The sequence below is a fragment of the Diadema antillarum genome, unplaced genomic scaffold, assembly GCF_040938485.1.
Source record: "Diadema antillarum isolate AM-2024a unplaced genomic scaffold, OU_Dant_1.0 scf00000134, whole genome shotgun sequence".
Lineage (NCBI taxonomy): Eukaryota > Metazoa > Echinodermata > Echinoidea > Diadematoida > Diadematidae > Diadema > Diadema antillarum.
The window spans coordinates 1,779,406-1,798,331 of record NW_027271023.1 but is presented as its reverse complement, the minus strand read 5'-3'; the positions used below and the strand labels follow the sequence as shown (position 1 = coordinate 1,798,331).

General features: G+C 39.2%; 1 protein-coding gene across 2 annotated transcripts in view; it reads right to left on the bottom strand.

The window, feature by feature from the left end:
* Positions 1 to 2,512: 2,512 nt before the first annotated feature.
* The window catches only part of LOC139720883 (protein lifeguard 2-like), a 35,064-nt gene continuing 18,650 nt past the window's right edge, over positions 2,513 to 18,926 (bottom strand). For both annotated transcript variants that reach the window (XM_071632213.1, XM_071632212.1), the window contains exons 5-12: positions 14,460 to 14,524; positions 12,382 to 12,435; positions 10,483 to 10,573; positions 9,252 to 9,289; positions 7,863 to 7,917; positions 7,267 to 7,398; positions 4,657 to 4,704; positions 2,513 to 3,950 (exon numbers count right to left, since the gene is read on the bottom strand). In XM_071632213.1, coding sequence (XP_071488314.1) covers positions 3,804 to 3,950; positions 4,657 to 4,704; positions 7,267 to 7,398; positions 7,863 to 7,917; positions 9,252 to 9,289; positions 10,483 to 10,573; positions 12,382 to 12,435; positions 14,460 to 14,524 — 630 coding nt within the window. In that variant the 3' untranslated portion in view covers positions 2,513 to 3,803. The remainder of the gene's footprint in view (positions 3,951 to 4,656; positions 4,705 to 7,266; positions 7,399 to 7,862; positions 7,918 to 9,251; positions 9,290 to 10,482; positions 10,574 to 12,381; positions 12,436 to 14,459; positions 14,525 to 18,926) is intronic.

Genomic DNA, 18,926 nt, shown 5'->3' with positions numbered 1-18,926 from the left:
AATAATGAAACATGAAGATACCAAAGAGGAATAGGGTTTACAGAGAGAAAAAAAACAAAAAAAAAACAAAACTGCTTATGATCTAAAGGGACATTTTCTTTTCTTCTCACAGATGTCTGAATGTCCTGATAGTGCATGTAGTTGATAAAGCAAAGGTATGGCAAACATGGACATAGCTTTATTTATTTATTTCTTAACCCCTAGCAAGTCGCTTAACTGCTTAAATGGCAACACTCTATTGCCTATATTTGAACTACAATGCGCACAACTACCGTCGTGCCATTCCATACTTCATGGGTAATCCCACCCCTAACATTATTCTGCAACGCGATGCCCGCCCCACTTGCTATAGAGCTCTTTAGCTCCGTCTCTCCTTCCGCTTCGTCTTCACACAGTCATGTGCACTGCCATCTGGTGAAACTGAAAACCTTTGAGTTGCTTCAGCATCAGGTTCTCGTGCGTGATGCTGTAAAACGCACTATCATTTGTACATAGATATCCTACCAATAGCCAATCTTTATAAACGGATACAGTTGCATAACTAATGCTTATTCTAATTCACTTGTCGCCTTTTTACAACAAAATGCAATGTAAAGTCTGAAGTATCTTTTGAAACACACAAGTACATAAGCTATGGACCAAGGGGCCTGTGGCAGCTACTCTACACTTTGGCTCTTAAAAAAAAAGAAGAAGAAGAAGAAGAAAACTAAAGTAATGCAAGAAAACCCATGAAATTAGAGGGCTCCAGCCCAAGTTTCTTTATGTGGAAGGGGGGTAAGGTGCGTTGAACCCCTTGGTTAACCCGACCAACCACGAGCGCTTTCCCTCCCCCGCTATAAAATGTTCCACGGTCCTGTTTTTATGCTTCTAAGTGTGCAGAGAAACATTCATTCATTATGTCATGCTCAGCTGACAATACACTGTTCCTCTTCTGTTACTTGTTACTTCAGGTTTCAATTTTCTTTCTGGCGAAAAATAAAAATGACCAGCTGCGTGTGGTAACCAAACAGTACAACCATCTCCCTCTCGGCCTATCCGCAACAACTGCAATAATAAAAGCTATTTTACGTACAATCACATGCCCTAAGCAGTCACTTTGGAACTACAAAGTATGAGCGTTCATGAGGTATTTTCTTGGGTAATCAAAGCTGTGTCAATACATTGACACTACAAGGAATAACTGACTTGCTTTATATGCTACCCTTCATTCACATCATAAACAGCCTCTATGCAGATGAATGGGTACTCCAATGTACTTTGTTATTTCTGTTTTGTGCAAGCATGCAAATAAGATAAACAGCTCTCTTTTCACTGACTTTACATATACAGAACACAAATACTAGTACAACTATGCTCATAGCTATATATATATTTATATACGTATATGTACATTGCCACAACACTTAAAAAGCCTAATCATGATACGTAATTGAAGATAGCATGGCACTCTTTCCAGACACAGCTAAGCAAATGAAGTGATGTAATGCAGCTGCTATACCTAAAATGTTTCATAATATCTATTCGTGGTTTGAATTAAATCAATAATCACCACACCCCACAGATATCACGTAATACCAAAGATAATTTCCAAGCAACCATCTTTTCATTTGATGATATTGCAAAGTGCACTGTGAATCATATCGTTGATGTACACTGAGAGAAGAAGTATATTTATGAAATATTTTGATTGAAATAACAATTAATGCTGAATGTACAAATGAATCTTCTTGGGCCATGTTTGATGAAGAGTTATAATTGATTATATAGTTGATTTCTACAGTAAGTCTACGGCAGCCTGTGTGGTAAGGAAATTTATAATCGATTATATCTTTTGATTAAAAGGGGCCTTGGATTGGCAACATACATTATATTATTACTGAGTAACCACAAATAAGTCTATCACTGTAATCCAATACAGGTAGTGGACACTGACCAAACTAGTACTCAAATGGAACCAGAATGCTTTGGTTTAGAAAACAAACAAACAGTTAAAGGATAGTGAGGGTACCACTGGGCAGCGACGATATCAATGCCATTACAGCAACTTATGAGGTACACATCTTGCCAGTCAGTATAACTAAATACTGACTTTCAGTTTCAAAACAGTCCTTGTGCAATTATATTAATATAAACTGCCTTTCAGCCTAAAAAAACAAAGTGCGATGTAAATAAGTGACGAAACATACTTTTTTTAAAATTTTGATTCTCAGTGATATGAAACAGTACAAGCTGGCATTACTAATTTGACAACACAAATGGCTACAATGAATGCATACTGCAATACAAGCGAAATAAAACTGGAAATGTTAATATAAATTACCAATATCTTCTGAAGCCTCTCCATCACACCAAAAAATAAGTCTCACAGTACCTTTACTGGCTATAAGGTATACTTTGGAGAACTAACTGTAATCATGTGACACTCCACATCAGCCATGTCATGCTACATACTTACTTAATATTTATAACATTTCCGTACAAATCTGAGACACAACTAAATGTGTAATGTATGAGAGTATTGAACTGAATACAGACATACACACCTACACACATCCATAGCATAGGTTAGTATGGCCAGTATGTGAATGTAAGTAATGAAATCTACTCGTAACTTGTCAAACTGCCTAAGATTTTGACTTGTAATGTGACGCACAATGAAAGACACTTAAATGATCTCTTAACCCGTAGCCTTCACAATATGGAAACTCTGCAGATTCGGTATTCAGCATATCAAACTCCCAAAGGCAACAGATTACATGTCCCTCTACCTGCAAGCTAAAAACCCCTCTGCAAAGCATGGTATTATGCAGCTATTGAGTACTATGATGAAGCATTTGTTTGACTGCAAAACAATGGTTTTTAACTGCAGTACTATTAACACCTACAATGCACTACTTTAATTTTCACTTGTATTCATGCATTTGCCAGACATTTTACAAATTATGTGGCTGAAAATTTATCAGAATTTTTCCATTCTTTTCTGGCATGTCATGTGGATGACGGCAACATCATGACACAATCTCTGCAAAAAGAAAATGAATCATCACAACAAATGTCAAGTGAGTTCAAACACTGAAATGCGATAATATGAGTAGTGAGTTTGTATCTCGCAACACAAGTTTGAAACATGCAATGGGGCATCCACATGATTGCATAATTAGACAAAAATTATTTAAGTTCACACCTGCACTGCAGTGTCACCCATGCGCACCAGATATATGAGTGTGTCTGCTTCTATGCATACAAGCAAATACTAATTATGTATTTATCTCATGTTTGTGATTCCTGTCATAAGTCCTTAGCGTGATCTATTCAGGGCATATCTGCATACTATGAAAAGTGTCACATGTGTACAAGATGCCAAGTAAAAGCAATGCCATGGCAACATAACAAAGCATTCTCAGGTGCTTACATTAAAGAGGGAAATCAACAAACCCTACACTTGGCATCAAAGATTGATAATGCAGGAAGGCAATCGTTCAGTGCTATTGGAGTAAGTGACTATTTTGAAAATACTAATTTATCATGGTTGCTGGCTTTTCTTTTTCATAACTCGAACCCTGCCCATGATCTAAACTAGATAAGGTTACATATGACATCGTACAATTTCTACATTTTGAAATATGAAAATATTACATTTGTTCATGAAATAGGATTATTAAACATGCTTTATAAATGACATGATGATCACTACGTCAGCTGATTCATAGCCACATTGCTGCTAGTAGAATTTCTGGTCACTGCTCATCATTCTGACCACATGATATCATCTTCTCTCTCATTCGCTCTTCAGAGGTCAAAGATCACTTGCCCCCTCCGAATAAGGACAGGACGATGAGGAATATGTAGACGATGTCCACGTAGAGGTTGAGGGCGCCGTAGATGTATTCCTCTGGGCTCAGCTCATAGCGGCGGCCTCCGATAAGGAGCTGGGTGTCATACGCCAGGAACTGTAACAAGTTTAACAAAAGACAGGTAGCGGTGGACAATACAGTGAAACTCTGGATAGGTGCACATAAGAAATATATGAAATTTGAGTTTTAAATCCTCATGTGGCTTGAAATACATTATACATGATTATGTATGATTATGTATTAGGTGTATTGTTATACTTGCTACATTGTTATACTTCTTGTTGTTACTGCAGTAGGACCTCAATCATCCTGATTCTCTGTTAGCCAGGGACATGTACAGTGTATCCCTGCACTTTCAGTGCCAAATCTCACTCAAAACAAATACATGTTCAACCATTACTGCGTGAATACATGACAGGACATATTCCAATCATCACAGTAGACTATAACTTTTATGTCAGTTTGAGACTGAGATGATGTCAAAGACTGGTGCCGCACTTGTCACTGGTACTGAGTACACAGCAGTGCTTACAGTACAATGCATAGGCAGTATTTGATGAGTCGCAATATCGATCTCATTGTCGGCCAATATAAATTGTACTCCCCCCAAAAAAACAACAAACAAACAAACAAACAAATGCCTCAGGCACCCTTTGGGGCAGAGCCAGGAGAAACAGAGAATTTATAGCCTCGTAGTTTGACTTCTTGGAGCTGGTCTTCATCAGAGGTATTGTACTTTTGATCTAATAAGATTTTCGTCAGTAATATCTCATTGTGAATTCGTTGTGAAGGTTATACTTACCAAACAGAAGAGGACAGCAGCAAGCCAGGCATACACAGTGTAGAGAATCTGCAGAAGAACAGGGTTTAAAAAAAAAGTCATTATCGTGTGTGTATACGTGTATGTGTATATTTTTACATACCGGCCCTTCCCCCTCACCAAACACTTACAATCAATACTGAAGTCAAAAGTACCACGGCCCTGTTTCATAAAGCTGTTCGTAAAGTTACGAACAACTTACGAACGACTGGTAATCAGTTCTGATGTGCTATACCTATCAGAATTTCCATAATTCAGCACAAGAACTGATCACCAGTTGCTCGTAAGTCGTTCATAACTTAACGAATAGCTTTATGAAATGCCACCCCCCCCCCCCCCCACCCCCCCAGGTAGGGCAGGACTCGACGTTAACTTTTTTGTCTGGTGACCCATAGGGGCCACAAAAATCTTTAAATCTAAAGTTTTGGTGGCCCAGAAAAGAAATGTAAAGGCCCAAAATCAACAGAAACACAACAACTCATTTTTAATCCTAAGTGCTCGATCAGGCCACCACAAGATAGTATTTTTGGAAATTTGGTGGAATGACATCAATTCTTAGTGTCCGTGCCCTGGGCCACTGCTAATGTTGAGCCCTGCGGTAGGTGCATATGATCGAACAATATTTGGCTTGAATAAACTTTCCATGACCACTGTATATCATGTGGATATACTTGTATATCCCCTTACTGTACATATCACATTATCTATCATGTACTTGACATCATGTTACACATCAAAAAGCACTGAATCTGGTAGAGAGTGCACAGTACGGTGTATCACATGGATACTCATCAAAACACCCAAACATACACCAAACAAAGAGTTGTGACAGAGGGTTCTTGGTGTTGCAACCAAAGATGTGCCCAAAAAAGAAAGAAAGAAAGAAAGATAGAAGAAAAAACTAACCAAAACATAATGTCATATGGGGGGAGGTATCTCAGTGTATTGTTGTTTACCAATGAAAATGCAAATGTTGAGCAAATACAGCAAAACCTGTCTATAGCGGCCATTCAAAGGAAACAACGAAAATGGCCACGAATAGACAAGTAGTCACTACAGACAGGTCATGGCCATTTTGAATATCAGTAAAGCATCTATTCACAGCGGCATTACTGAAGTCTAGATTTAGTGAAGTGACTGGTAAAACGGCTTTTCACAGCGAAGAGCTGCGTTTGCCAATCATGTCTGTGTGATTGTGACCGAGCTTGAACTCTGTAGAATTCACGCAATGAACGTAAAAGCCAACATACTCATGGCTTTGGGGCTGCTATATGCAGTAAGATGTTCACCACGGGATACAAAATGAGTGGCCACTGGTCCCGTTAGGAAGGTGACCACCCTTTAAAGGGTCTATTATATATTAAAGGGTCTATAAGCAGGTGGCCACTAAGACAGGTTTGATTGTAACCCTTATGACAAAAAACAAAACACACTCACTCAATTTAGGAAAAAGATAAGTATATAAGTAAATAAATGAATTTATATAATAATAATTGAATTAACAAATTTTATATAAGTTATATAAGTTGATATGCTTTGTACTTTGCATTTGTTGGATGGCTCTCACTTTTATTTTTTTATCTTTTTTTCTTTTAGCCACATCTTTGTACACCAGGTTTAGGGCTCCCTGCTTGTTCAGCCCCCTCTACCTTTCATTTATGCTGTGGCTATTTAACACTTTTCCTATTTTCTATTCTCCTGTTATTCCTTATCTCCTTTGATCTTGCCTCCCTATTCATCTTTATCCTTCACAGGTTGCCCCCTATGATCTGTAGGATCATCACTGGCCCACCTCTGCCTTTTGTTTGTTCACCCCCTTGATTTAATCCCCTTCCCTTTAATACCAATTTTTGGCTCCCTGCCTTTGACTTCTAACCCACCCCTTTTGTTTTCATTGTTCCTTGTCCCCAGCCTCCTCAGACTGTGCTTGTTGCGTGTCATCCATTATATTCTATGTGATTGCTTTCCCTGCCTGTTTGTCATTTTGCCTCTGATGAAGATTCTGTTAGGATTGAAAGCTCAGGCCCCTTTTTACTCCTTCCAAATGAACAAACAGTGAAAACAAATGAATGTGAATAAATAATTTTCAACATAAATGAATTAAAAATTAATCAATCCCTAACTAGTACATGAATACATAAATAAAACAAATAAATACATAACTAACTTATTACCTAAATTAACTAATGAACTAACTAATACTTACTAACAAACTAACAAACAAACAAACTAACTAAATCAATAAATATATAAATGAATGAATATAAACAAACAAGGACAGCCAGTTATTTGCATTGATGCAAAACACTGGCCCTACCTGAAGGAGGTTTTCTGTGACCGTTAATCATTGGACAAGTGGTTTCAGGGTATCAACGCACTCTGCCGTAAAAAAAGCATGCTAGTTGCTGCTGACACAGGTCTGTAGAACAGGGCTACATTGTATTTACAGCAGCTAGGGGGTTGAGGGTTAACCCATTCTGCACTGGAACCTGGTGGCCTGTGTATTGAGCATTTCAGAATTCAGTATGGAATGGGTTAAATGGGATAGAGGGAGGAAGAGGGGGTCCATCCCTGGAGTGTTTGGGAACTCACCCTGCTGTATGTGAAGATGGCGATGAAGCCAAAAAGGAAGAGGGAGAGACTGAAGATGAAGAGGAATCCTCCACAGGTCGTGAAGTCAAATCGCGTCTGGATGGCAAACAGTGACACACCAAGGGTGATCCCCTTCAATGGCAAAGACCAGAAAAAAACAAACAAACAAATAAAGTTACTAGATGTAACTACAAACGAGGAAAGAAATTGCAAAAATACAGGGTAGGAATGTCATTCTCACATTAAAAATTTCTTCCTCACGCTGATCAGTACCAACATTCTCTGCTAACATATATATTTTATTTGTACATGTTCAAAAGTTGATAAATGCAAGCAAAAAACAGGCCCCTTCATGGTATGTTTCATCACGAATACAATTTGCTTCAGAGTTGAAATTTTCTTAGGAGTATGCGTTGAGCTAATCTGGACCTGTTTAAAATACGTATGTGGCTGGTCAGAAGGCAATGACACTCAATTTTTATCTATTCCTTTTTTTTGGGGGGGGGGGGGGGTGGGCTGTCGGTCCTTGACACACACAAAAAAAGAAGTACATAGAACAGTTAGGATCCATGAGTAAAGATTCAACACACACTTACAGCACAGATGCCCATGGCGATCAAAACGATGTTCCCACCATTGACATAGTAAAAGCTGAAATGAATAAATGAATGAATGATACAATGAATACCTGAAAAACAAACATACAGACACTGTACACACCACAGCTTCAAGGAATGTGTTTTGACAAATTTCGGACGTAACAAGGACTGGCTGCATTGTTTCCCTCTCTTGCAATTTAAATGTAAAAGTGGAAATTTTTGCGCATTTCGCGCAACCAGATGCTAGCACGAAAATAAAAGCTAACAAATATTTTTCCACGCCATATTTTCCAGTAGTTAATGTCCTGATTCCGCAGAATTAAGAACACACAAAATCCATCTTACCAGGCCGAGCATGAAAAATTACTTGCGCAAAAATATCCACTTTTTACAGTATGACACAAATAAACAAGGAGCACGTGAGGTCAAGCATTCTGGAAAACAGTCACATGACTAAGACAAATTAAGAGTTGTATCATTTTATTACAATTTTTACTTTATATCCATTGTTAATAGGATTTCACATGGTAGAGTAAAACAACAAACAAACAACAACATAATCCTTTTCATTTAGAGCCTTTGTTGTCAATTCATAATTATTTGTTTTAATTAAATAACTTTCCGAAGAATCCAAATTGCTAAATCTACAACTGATTCTGAAATTGGCAATGCATTAGAGACAACTCATTTTTCTGTTTTCTCTCTCAAATTGACAACTTATTTTGTTGTCACAGAACACCCAGAACACCCGGCCACAGAACACCCAAAAATGCCCGGCCTAGTTAGGGTTAAAGTAATGTAACAAATTCAACCCAATTTTTCTCTCAGTGATAAAAGATATGCCATGACATTCAGAGCTGAGCCTATTCATCGAGGAGAGGATATTTTCTGCAGCAATCTGCCTAGGACTTGATGAGTCAAAAACAGGCAACAAAATGCCACGAAGAGTAATTTGTTGTCTTGTGTCCGACTTTGTCAGATTTTCCATGGAACACTGTGCATACATTTATTCACCTCTGTCATCGTTGCAAATTCCAACTTTCTTAAATATACCACATACATATATCATCATTTTACATACATATACTGCAAAAATGGAAATTTTCAGTGTTGAAATTTTCGCGCATTTCGCGCAACCAGAAACTAGCGAGAAAATAAAAGCACACGAATATTTTTGCATGCCATGATATGTTCCAGTGGTTGATGTCTTGATTCCGTGAAAATAAAAACACGCCAAACTCTTCTCCCCCGGCCAAGCGCGAAAAATTAGTCGCGCAAAAATAATCACTTTTACAGTATATACTGGAAAGTTCCACTGTAAATTCTGCTCTTAAAGCGGTGTTTGCCTTGCAAGAATTTTCTATGATGATTGCACAGTCAACTCACCTGGCAATGGTGCCCGTCATGTACGACAGACAGAGAGTCTACACAAATACAAGAGGAATACAAGCAAGAAATCATTTTTTGCATTCATCTCATCTGTTTGATCTTTTTTTTTTCATTAGTGTTTCCTTCATCATTCAAAGATTTTCAAGTAACAGCAAGTACCATTAGCTTTGTTGATATTCTACTTGCATTGTACTATAATTTCAAATACGAAAGGAAAACAAACATGAAATTAATATTTTATTTTCCTGCCATCTATTTAATCTACAATCAAGGTTGTATTTCATTGCTTTTAATCATGTTTCTTTCAATGCCCAAGAGCCCATTGGCAATGGGTACCAATTGCCATGTCGTTTTTCTATCTGTATTGTATTGGGATGTCCACTACATGGGTATTCCACAACGTTGGCATTTTGTTGTCTGCTGCTAAAAAAGTTGGCAGTTACCATGTCAACTACAAGTACATTGGTCCTGAAATGAAAACAAATCCACTGATTCAGGAACAATACAGCATTTTACAGCACCGCAATGGTCCCTTTCACATTATTACACATCAATTGCAGTACTATGCACAGAAGAAGGGCTATCTTTGACTGTGACTGCCACTGTGCACACATTCATGAGCTTTTCAGATATCTATGTGCAGACCTCTCAACTTTTCTCACTTAAAAATACAGATGATTTGGTTCAAAAAGTAGGACAGAAAGAGCAGTTCCCATAGATCTGTAGAGTAAAATTATCAAGAAAAATAGGAAACTGCTAGTGATATCAGAGCTGGGAATGGTCAAAATTCATATTCTTTCCTCCAAGTTCAGAATGGTTGGGAGGTGAACATGTATCTATCCATTTTAATATCAATCCATATATCTATCCATCTATCTATCATGCTACTAATATTAAGAAACATACAATTTATATCACAGCTATGTGTAGGTAGATAAATAAATGATAGAGGAATAGATAGATACAGATAGATAGATAGATAGATAGATAGATAGATACAGATAGATAGATAGATACATACATACATACATACATACATATATACATATATACATATCAAAAGGGGATAGAATATGCAAACAGATCAAACAAATAAATATATTAAAGGTAAATAATCTATCAAGATGAATTAAAAAAATCCCACTTGAATATTCAGTGAACTAGAATAATTCCACTTGAACTATAGTTTGAAAGACAAATATCTACATGTTGAGTGGAGAACACTTACAAACAACATGAGAGCAATCAAATTTCCTGGGTAGTTCCTTCGCACATTTGAGCAGCAGACCAGAGAGAAGTACATTATGATGAAGGCCGCACTGCATGTTGGAATGAAGACAAAAACACACATTAGTATCATTAAAAAGCACTTTTCTATTTACACATTTAATGATTACGCAAACATGAGTAAAGCACAATACTTCTGAGATTTGATCGATTCATAGCAAATAACAGAGATCATATTTCTTAAAATAATTCACAATTGGATACATACACTTGTAATTTGTATGTTTAGGTGAAGTTTGACTATAAATGTTAATACACATCTACATAAAGTGCACTGACATTTAACCCTGACCTTCATCAATATCACTTTATGACAACGATTGTCCATCCACTTTTATCCTTCCCTCAAAATCATAATATCAGTGTCAGTGGATGCTAATATAAAAAATTAGAGCTTGCCAGGAAAAGGCATTCTTAACCACATTTAAGTGACATTTTGACCTCTCGACATGAGGGAAGACCCAAATTTAATTTAAATAGTGCACATACATGTATATTTCATGTGTCATACATGATATAATAATCACAAAACACCACAGGATTTTCCTGAAATCCTATCAATGAGATCTGTGGCAGATGGACAAACAAAACATACAACAAGGCAAGTGCCAAAATGTGTCTCGCCTATTCGCGTAGAAGAAATTAATGTTTTTCTAAATCCCGGAAGTTCATCGACCCTACCTATGACTCTTGACCTTGTGGTGACCTTCAACTCCCCAAGGGACATTTACCAGCCAAGTTCGGTCACAAAGGGACATATGGATCAAAAGTTATGAGGCATAATTAAACGCGCTATACAAAATTAACATTGGGCCCCAAAAGTTTGTTGACCCCTGTCTGTGACCTTTGACCTTGTTATGACCTTCAACTCCCCAAGGGACAACTACCATCCAAGTTTGGTCACAAACGGACAGATACACCACAAGTTATAAGCCATAATTGAAACGCGCCCTTAAAACTTAACATTGGGCCCTAAAAGTTCATTGACCCCTGTCTGTGACCTTTGACCTTGAGGTGACCTTCATTTTGGTTTAACGTGTAACTTTGTATAACCACTCTTCCCTCCAAGTTTGATTGAAATTAAAGTCCTCAGTAGAGAGTTATTCAAGTTTTTGTAGCGTTATGGACAGATGATGGACGGAGGGACGACGGACGGACAGACGCCGCAGGCGATCCCTTTCTCCCCTCACCTCCGGTGGGCTCGACAAAAACATAATGCTTCTAGCACACTTTGAATGTGGAGGCATTAAAAAAATAAATAAATAAAAAAAAAAATCTACCTTCATGCACGCAACCATACAGAAAATATTTTAAAATAATATGAGCAAATATAGTATAATAAACCCTTTTAATACAATAATGATATACATGTATCTGCAGCTTTGTGTGCATTTATATGCACCTTTGATCTTTACTTGGCATAATTACCAATGTTTGCTTTCAGTGTTTCTTCGAAACAGTAAATTGGATGACAAAGTGCTGTTGGTAGAATGATGGACTCAATATATCATTCCTTATCATTCCACCAGTTATAGACCTATAAAAGCAGAGTTAATGTCAATGCATGTCTGACACAATAGAATGCATGTTTATGTTCAAATATGGCTAGAAGGTTGTGTGGAGAAAGGGGGGGGGGGGGAGATGCTGGAAGTTACTTCCCACACATGTCTGTTGTATGTGATGAATACAACACTGCACATAGTTTTTGTTCTGCTTATTTTCTGTTCACACTTATGTCTTGTTATACCTGGATCGTTATATGGTCACTTCAAAAACAAAACAGATGGGCAGACACAGAAATGGTATTAGCAGAAAATACATACAGAATTGGATAACTTACTAAGAACACCAGTAGAGCCAACTGTTGCTCTGGACAAATATCCGCACAGGATCACTGCAAGTATGAACAGAGGAAGTGGGGAGAAAAATAAAAAAATAGGCAGAAGTTACCTTTATGATTGAGAGGAGGCACAAAAGAGAGGACAGAATGACACTGTGAACTGGATTCCCATAGTACACAGCACTTTACACCAGTCACTGAGCTTGAAAATTTTAAAACAGCTTGGCTGCTATAACATGACAACCAAATAAGCATGACAACCAAATAAGCATCACAACATTCACGGCAAGTGAATGAAACCACTGTAGGAATGAGCTGAATGTGCATTAGACTTGCAGTGCAGTAGTATGCTTATTTGGTCCTCAAGTTTTCTACCCCGTCTGGCCACACTGTATGAGTTAATTGCTCAAATACATAAGATAAAAAACAACTTGACAGAATATGATATTTGAGGTTTCTGTTAATTGAAGCACTTCAATAAATCTATACTTCTTACACTGGTACAATGCAAGAAAAGCATTATCTAACCAAACATGCATGGTACACATGTGGTCATCTTTTGTTATATTTGCAGCTAACGACTTCTCCTTCTACGATCCCTCATGTGACTGGTGCTAACAATTTGCGTTTACTGTTCATGTATGGAAATGCAGAATGGAAGTCAATCTGCTGTAATATAAGTCCAATTGATATGAATGCATATTCTGTGTTTATATTAAACCTCTCACTCAAGTGCTACATGGCATCATTACTGGTCAAGTGGTGCTTCTGGGGAGAATCCACAGATGCATCCAAAGTGTAAAGTCATGTTCATTTTTATACACTTCCGCAAAACTGTCAACCACATATTCCATTGTAGTCTGTTGAGTTTCATTACTAGTGATCCCTTGTGTGCTCTGAGTGCTGTTAGCACAGAAAACTCCATGTAGCATTATGGACACTGTCCAAAGTCCCTAGCACAGAAAGGGTTAATGCATCAAGTAGGATATATATCCTGTTCTGCTGCCTACACATGAAAAAAAAAAAAGGAACATAATAATATAATATACAAATATTGACTGCTATGAGGGGCACAGTTAAAATTATGGGCCCGAGGTGATGTGAAAACCAGAACTATGCCCGAAGCGAAGCTGAGGGCATAGTTACGTTTTTTACATCACCGAGGGCCTACAACAGTACATAATTTTAACTGTGCCCCAAATGTCAAGCTGTCATTATTTGTTTTATATACCGAAAATATAGATTCTTCTTATCTGATTGGTTAAAAGGTTACCTGAACTGAGCCCAAAACGGATTGCCTGCATGGTCTCTTTGCAGTACAATTCACCATTCTGTTGACGTGCGCCACAATAGAACTTCCCGATGATATCATCCAGGTCAGAATTTGGCAGTGCAACTACCATTGCCAAATCCATACCAGTAAGCTTCAAGTAATCTTCAAACACCTTCACCGCGAACTTCTCTTGTTGCATAGTACTCTTGCTAGCAGTGGCATCCATTACTGCTTTGAGTTCCTCATCATCCACTAGGTGAAATCTCTGATTTTCAGCCACGTTCTCACTATTTTGACAGTCTGTAAACAAATGCGCTACTACCGTGAACTGGCGATCACGAAGGTCGATAGTCTGCGAACGCGAATGAAAAGTCAAATTCATCGCGACCTGTGACCGCTAGTCTCTTTTACAGCACGCTGATCAAATGTGCGGCGGTCATATCATTGGTGCGTACATATGAGCGATCTATGTGTACGGGGTCGCGACTGTCTCCAAACCTATTTACAGGGCACAGTTGATTTACTGTGCCCCGGCCCCGGGCACAGTAAATCAAAAATGGGCCACAGCTATTTTCATGACTCCACTTTTAACCAATCAGATGAGAGGATTCTATATATGAGGTATATAACATAAGATATGATACTGACATGGCTCCCTTTGGGGTGCAGGTACACATGTATGCAATACAGAAGAGCCAAAATGACTGAGGTCTCTTTTTTCCTGCTGTTTGAGCCTCTTTTTTTTCCGTCACGGGGCACAACAATGTCAAAAGTGACCGAGGCCCATCCTTAAAATAATACTCACACGTAGTAAAAGATGCACACAATCCCAAACGTGATGGTCAACTGTATGAACAGGATGAAATACACCTGCAACCAAAACGAAAGATGAGAAAATCATGTATCTCCAAGTTGTGTAGGTGTAGATTGATTAGTACTTTGTTTAGATTCCCCCTTGCTACAATGAAACAGGACCTCCAGAGGATATACCACACAAAAACATTTTTTTTTTCTTTACTACAAAGAAGGGGGTGAGAGAGACTCCTGTGATGTATGGCTACTACTAAAGCAGAGACTCCAACTCTCCCGTTTTCGACGGGAGATCTCCCGCCGAAAGTCCATTTTTGCAAAATCTCCCGTTCTCCCGCTTGAGATTTTGATTTCTCCCGCCCTGGCTCTGTGTCTCCCGGTGGAAAGGATTTCTTACTTATTGCTATCGTATGTTGAAAAAATAAGCCTTAGATAGCACCAGAAAACATGTAGAACCCTAGGAATTTTGCGCTTCGCACACATCAACTTGGAGTCTCCCGTTTGCTAGGGGTTTCGGGCGGGAGAATCTCCAGATCAGAAGGTGATTGGGGTTGGAGTCTCTGCTAAAGCAATCTCTACAAACTGGTATTTATTAAATAACCAAGTCTTCAATCAATAGCTCGCGACTGTGATGTGGTGTCTTTGTCTTTGCTCTTTACACCTTACATGTTCACACTGCAACATCAAACATAAATGAGGTATGAAACTCGTCACTTTAAGACGAGTTAGGTGATACGCTGGGGGGTCATCAAATGTCGGTCACACCTGATCGACAAAGAAAAGGATGTAATATATAGCAAATTGAAGTTGAATTGAGATACATTTGTCAAGTTGAGTTCTTTGTACATTACAGTAATTCAGATCAAATTCAGATCAAAATTCTGTCAAAAAGTGAAAGTGAAATTACCTCCATTAAAAAACAAGAGACCCGCGGGTCTAGCGCTCACCTGAGTATCGCAAGTTCACCTTTCATGCAGTCACTAATCTAAATTATTCACAGCTCTACCAAAATTTGACCAGGCATTCTAAAGTAGAAGATGAAAATATACAATAAGGGCAAATTTTTAAAGACTCCTTAATTTGGGGGGATTGGGGCCCCCTGGGGCCCTCTGGGTGGGGCATGGTGCCCATTTTGATAAATTGAGATCCTGACCCCCTAGGGATGCTACTTGCCAAGTTTGACGAAAATCCATCATGAGGTTTTAAGGAAGAAGATGAAAATGTACAATTCAGGCCCCCATTTGGACCTTCCCAACCACCCCCCCCCCCCCCCACCCCTGCTCCCAAGAGGGGCACCCCTGGATCTCCTATGAACAAACTTGAAACTACAGTCATTAATGTACTCACTAATAGTATTATCTTAGCTCTATAACTTCTGACTCTAGAGAAGATCTTTAAAGATTCCTTCATTTTGGGGGTGTGGGACCCCCTGGGGCCCCCTGGGTGGGGCATGGTGCCCATTTTAACAAATTGAGATCCTAACCCCTCAGGGATGCTACCTGCCAAGTTTGGTGAAAATGGGTCATGGGGTTCTCAAGAAGAAGATAAAAATGTACAATTTAGGCCCCATTAGGACCCTCCTCACTCCCCTCCCCTGGGTCCCAAGGGGGGCACCCCTGATTCTGCCATGAACAAACTTGAAACTACAGTCATTAATGTACTAACTCATAGTATTAACTTAGCTCTATCACTTCTGGTTCTAGAGAAGAAGATTTTTACAGATTCCTTAATTTTGGGGGGTTTGGGCCCCCTGGGGGCCCCCTGGGTGGGGCATGGTGCCCATTTTAACAAATTGAGTTCCTAACCCCCTAGGGATGCTACCTGCCAAGTTTGGTGAAAATGGGTCATGGGGTTCTTAAGAAGAAGATGAAAATGTACAATTTAGGCCCCATTAGAACCCCTCCCCACCCCCTCCCGTGGGTCCCAAGGGGGGCACCCCTGATTCTGCCATGAACAAACTTGAAACTACAGTCATCAATGTACTAACTCATAGTATTAACTTAGCTCTATCACTTCTGGTTCTAGAGAAGAAGATTTTTACAGATTCCTTAATTTTGGGGGGTTTGGGCCCCCCTGGGGGCCCCCTGGGTGGGGCATGGTGCCCATTTTAACAAATTGAGTTCCTAACCCCCTAGGGATGCTACCTGCTAAGTTTGATGAAAATCGGTCTTGGGGTTTTCAAGAAGAAGATGAAAATGTAAAAAGTTTACGCACGACGCACGACGGACGACGGACGACGGACGACGCACGACGCACGACGCACGACGCACGACGGACGCCGGACGAAGGGCGATCGCAATAGCTCACTTGAGCCTTTGGCTCAGGTGAGCTAAAAAGTAAAAGAAAAGAGGTATTTTGGTTCTTCATCCTGTGGGGTTCGAACCTGCATGTGTGCAAACTTAAGTCTCTGGCGCCAGTGACAGCGCCTTTAACCATTGAGCCATCGATATGTCTCAACGAGCAAAGTGTGTAGAACGTAAGCTTGTATGTGAAAGATAAATCAGGAATGGTTTCGTCCAGATACACATTCCAGAATATTGTCAAATCAATGCATGAATGGGGAAAAAAGTCACCTCCCACAGACATAACACACAATTTTGGCAAATTTTGATGCTTTGCATCTCATCAAATTTTTCAATATGATGACATCATCACAGTGAAAAACAATAATGCTGACTCGCAGTAGGCTACATGTGCCGTGGGTGCATAATACAATACGTATGTATATATGTGGAATTTGTGACTTGCTTCTTTTTTTTTTAAACTTTTAATATTGATTGCACCTTTGACTAGATGATGAATAAGTATCCTGGGATGAATTATGTGGATTTTATGATGTTTGCCTGATAAGGCTGCAAAGTACAATGAACTGCACCAGGCCAAGCACCGAAATGTGATTGCGTACAGCATTACATATATGTGTGGGAATATGGTATGCAATTACAAATTGCAGGACAGTGAAAGCGGGCAAATAAACAAGGTACCCAAGGCTGTAGTTTGTACATCGTATGTCAGCAGTGCTGCTGTGACGTATCAAGATCATAAACTTTCATGTAATTAATAGGAAAACAGGTGAACTGAGCACTTATTTGCCGACAGTCATTATGATCTTTTGTGCAATTTTGTTTATCGCGAGAGGAGTATGACGTCATAGACAAGGCGGCCTGAATGCAATGCAAGTGAATATGGGCGGACGGTGATAACCGCAACAAACCCGTTTAAAAATTGGGTGGTGAGCGAGGGGTCGACACTCACGCATGCGCAGTACGTAAAAAGAAGTCATAGCACAGTGACGCTGGCATCAACGTGCAAATCAAAAAGTGCCTATTATTAACTGTTGTCAATCTCTCTTTCACGTCGAACTTCTCTTAATATGATTCGGCACACCGTACACTGGAGTACGGCGTTGTGTAGCACCATCTCTTGTCCATTATCATACATTTGTGCAATGTTGTCATGGCGACTATATTCTCATCATCAGCGCCGGCATACAGTTGTTAATCAGCGTCGTTATAAATCCAAATGCTGATATTCCTCCATGTCAACTTTTAAACAGTGAGGATTACAACATAGCATGTAAATGTGAAAAAAAAGTTATTATTAGCATGCATTTATTGTTGCATAATCACAAACAAGAAAAACAATTTTGTGCAAAATAGTATGAAAAATAATTTTTACACATTTTTGGTAACCCAGGGAACAAAGATGACAAAGAAATAATAATTCAACAAAATGGCAAATTTTCATTTGGTACCACAGGGTATCAAATATTGCATCATATGAGTATAAATCCTGAAAATTCGCAAGCATTTAAAAAATTCTTACCTTTCAACAGTCACACGATACCTTATTTATCAAAAGAACCAAATTAGCAATAATTTGCTGAAACTGATACCACATATTGTCACAATTCAGTTGTCTAAAACTCCATAACATATTTTTTCTGAATCTTCACAGCGAAGCTATCGTATGTACTGGTACTCATATTTCTTATAGATAACAGATATATCGTATGCAATATGTGACCCTGCATCACAAAACCAACAAAAAGTTGTCCTTAGACATGGTCACTCTTACTCAAATTGCTATTGGTCGATTCTGTGACGCGCTATGTGTATTTTTGGCATGGGCAGCGCCATTACTCGGTGTCTTAGCCGATCCCCCCTTCCCACTCCCCACCCCTCTCCCTACATAAGCACGCGCGCAGAATGAAAAACTGCTTTAGCCAATGGGCGTCTCGTACTGAGTGCGCGAACCTTTGTTACAAGTGCGTGATAAACATGTTGCCCGGGGTGGGGGAGAGCAGGGGGGTCGGCTAAGACACCCACTATGGCTGCGCCCAGTGCCATGAAATGTCTGCTGCCCTCAACGAACCCGAATCGGTCAATAGGATCATGGAAAGAACTGCAATGAGGGTGCAGTTCTTTTCCAGAGCTTTCCCCCCCCCCCCCCCCACACTTTA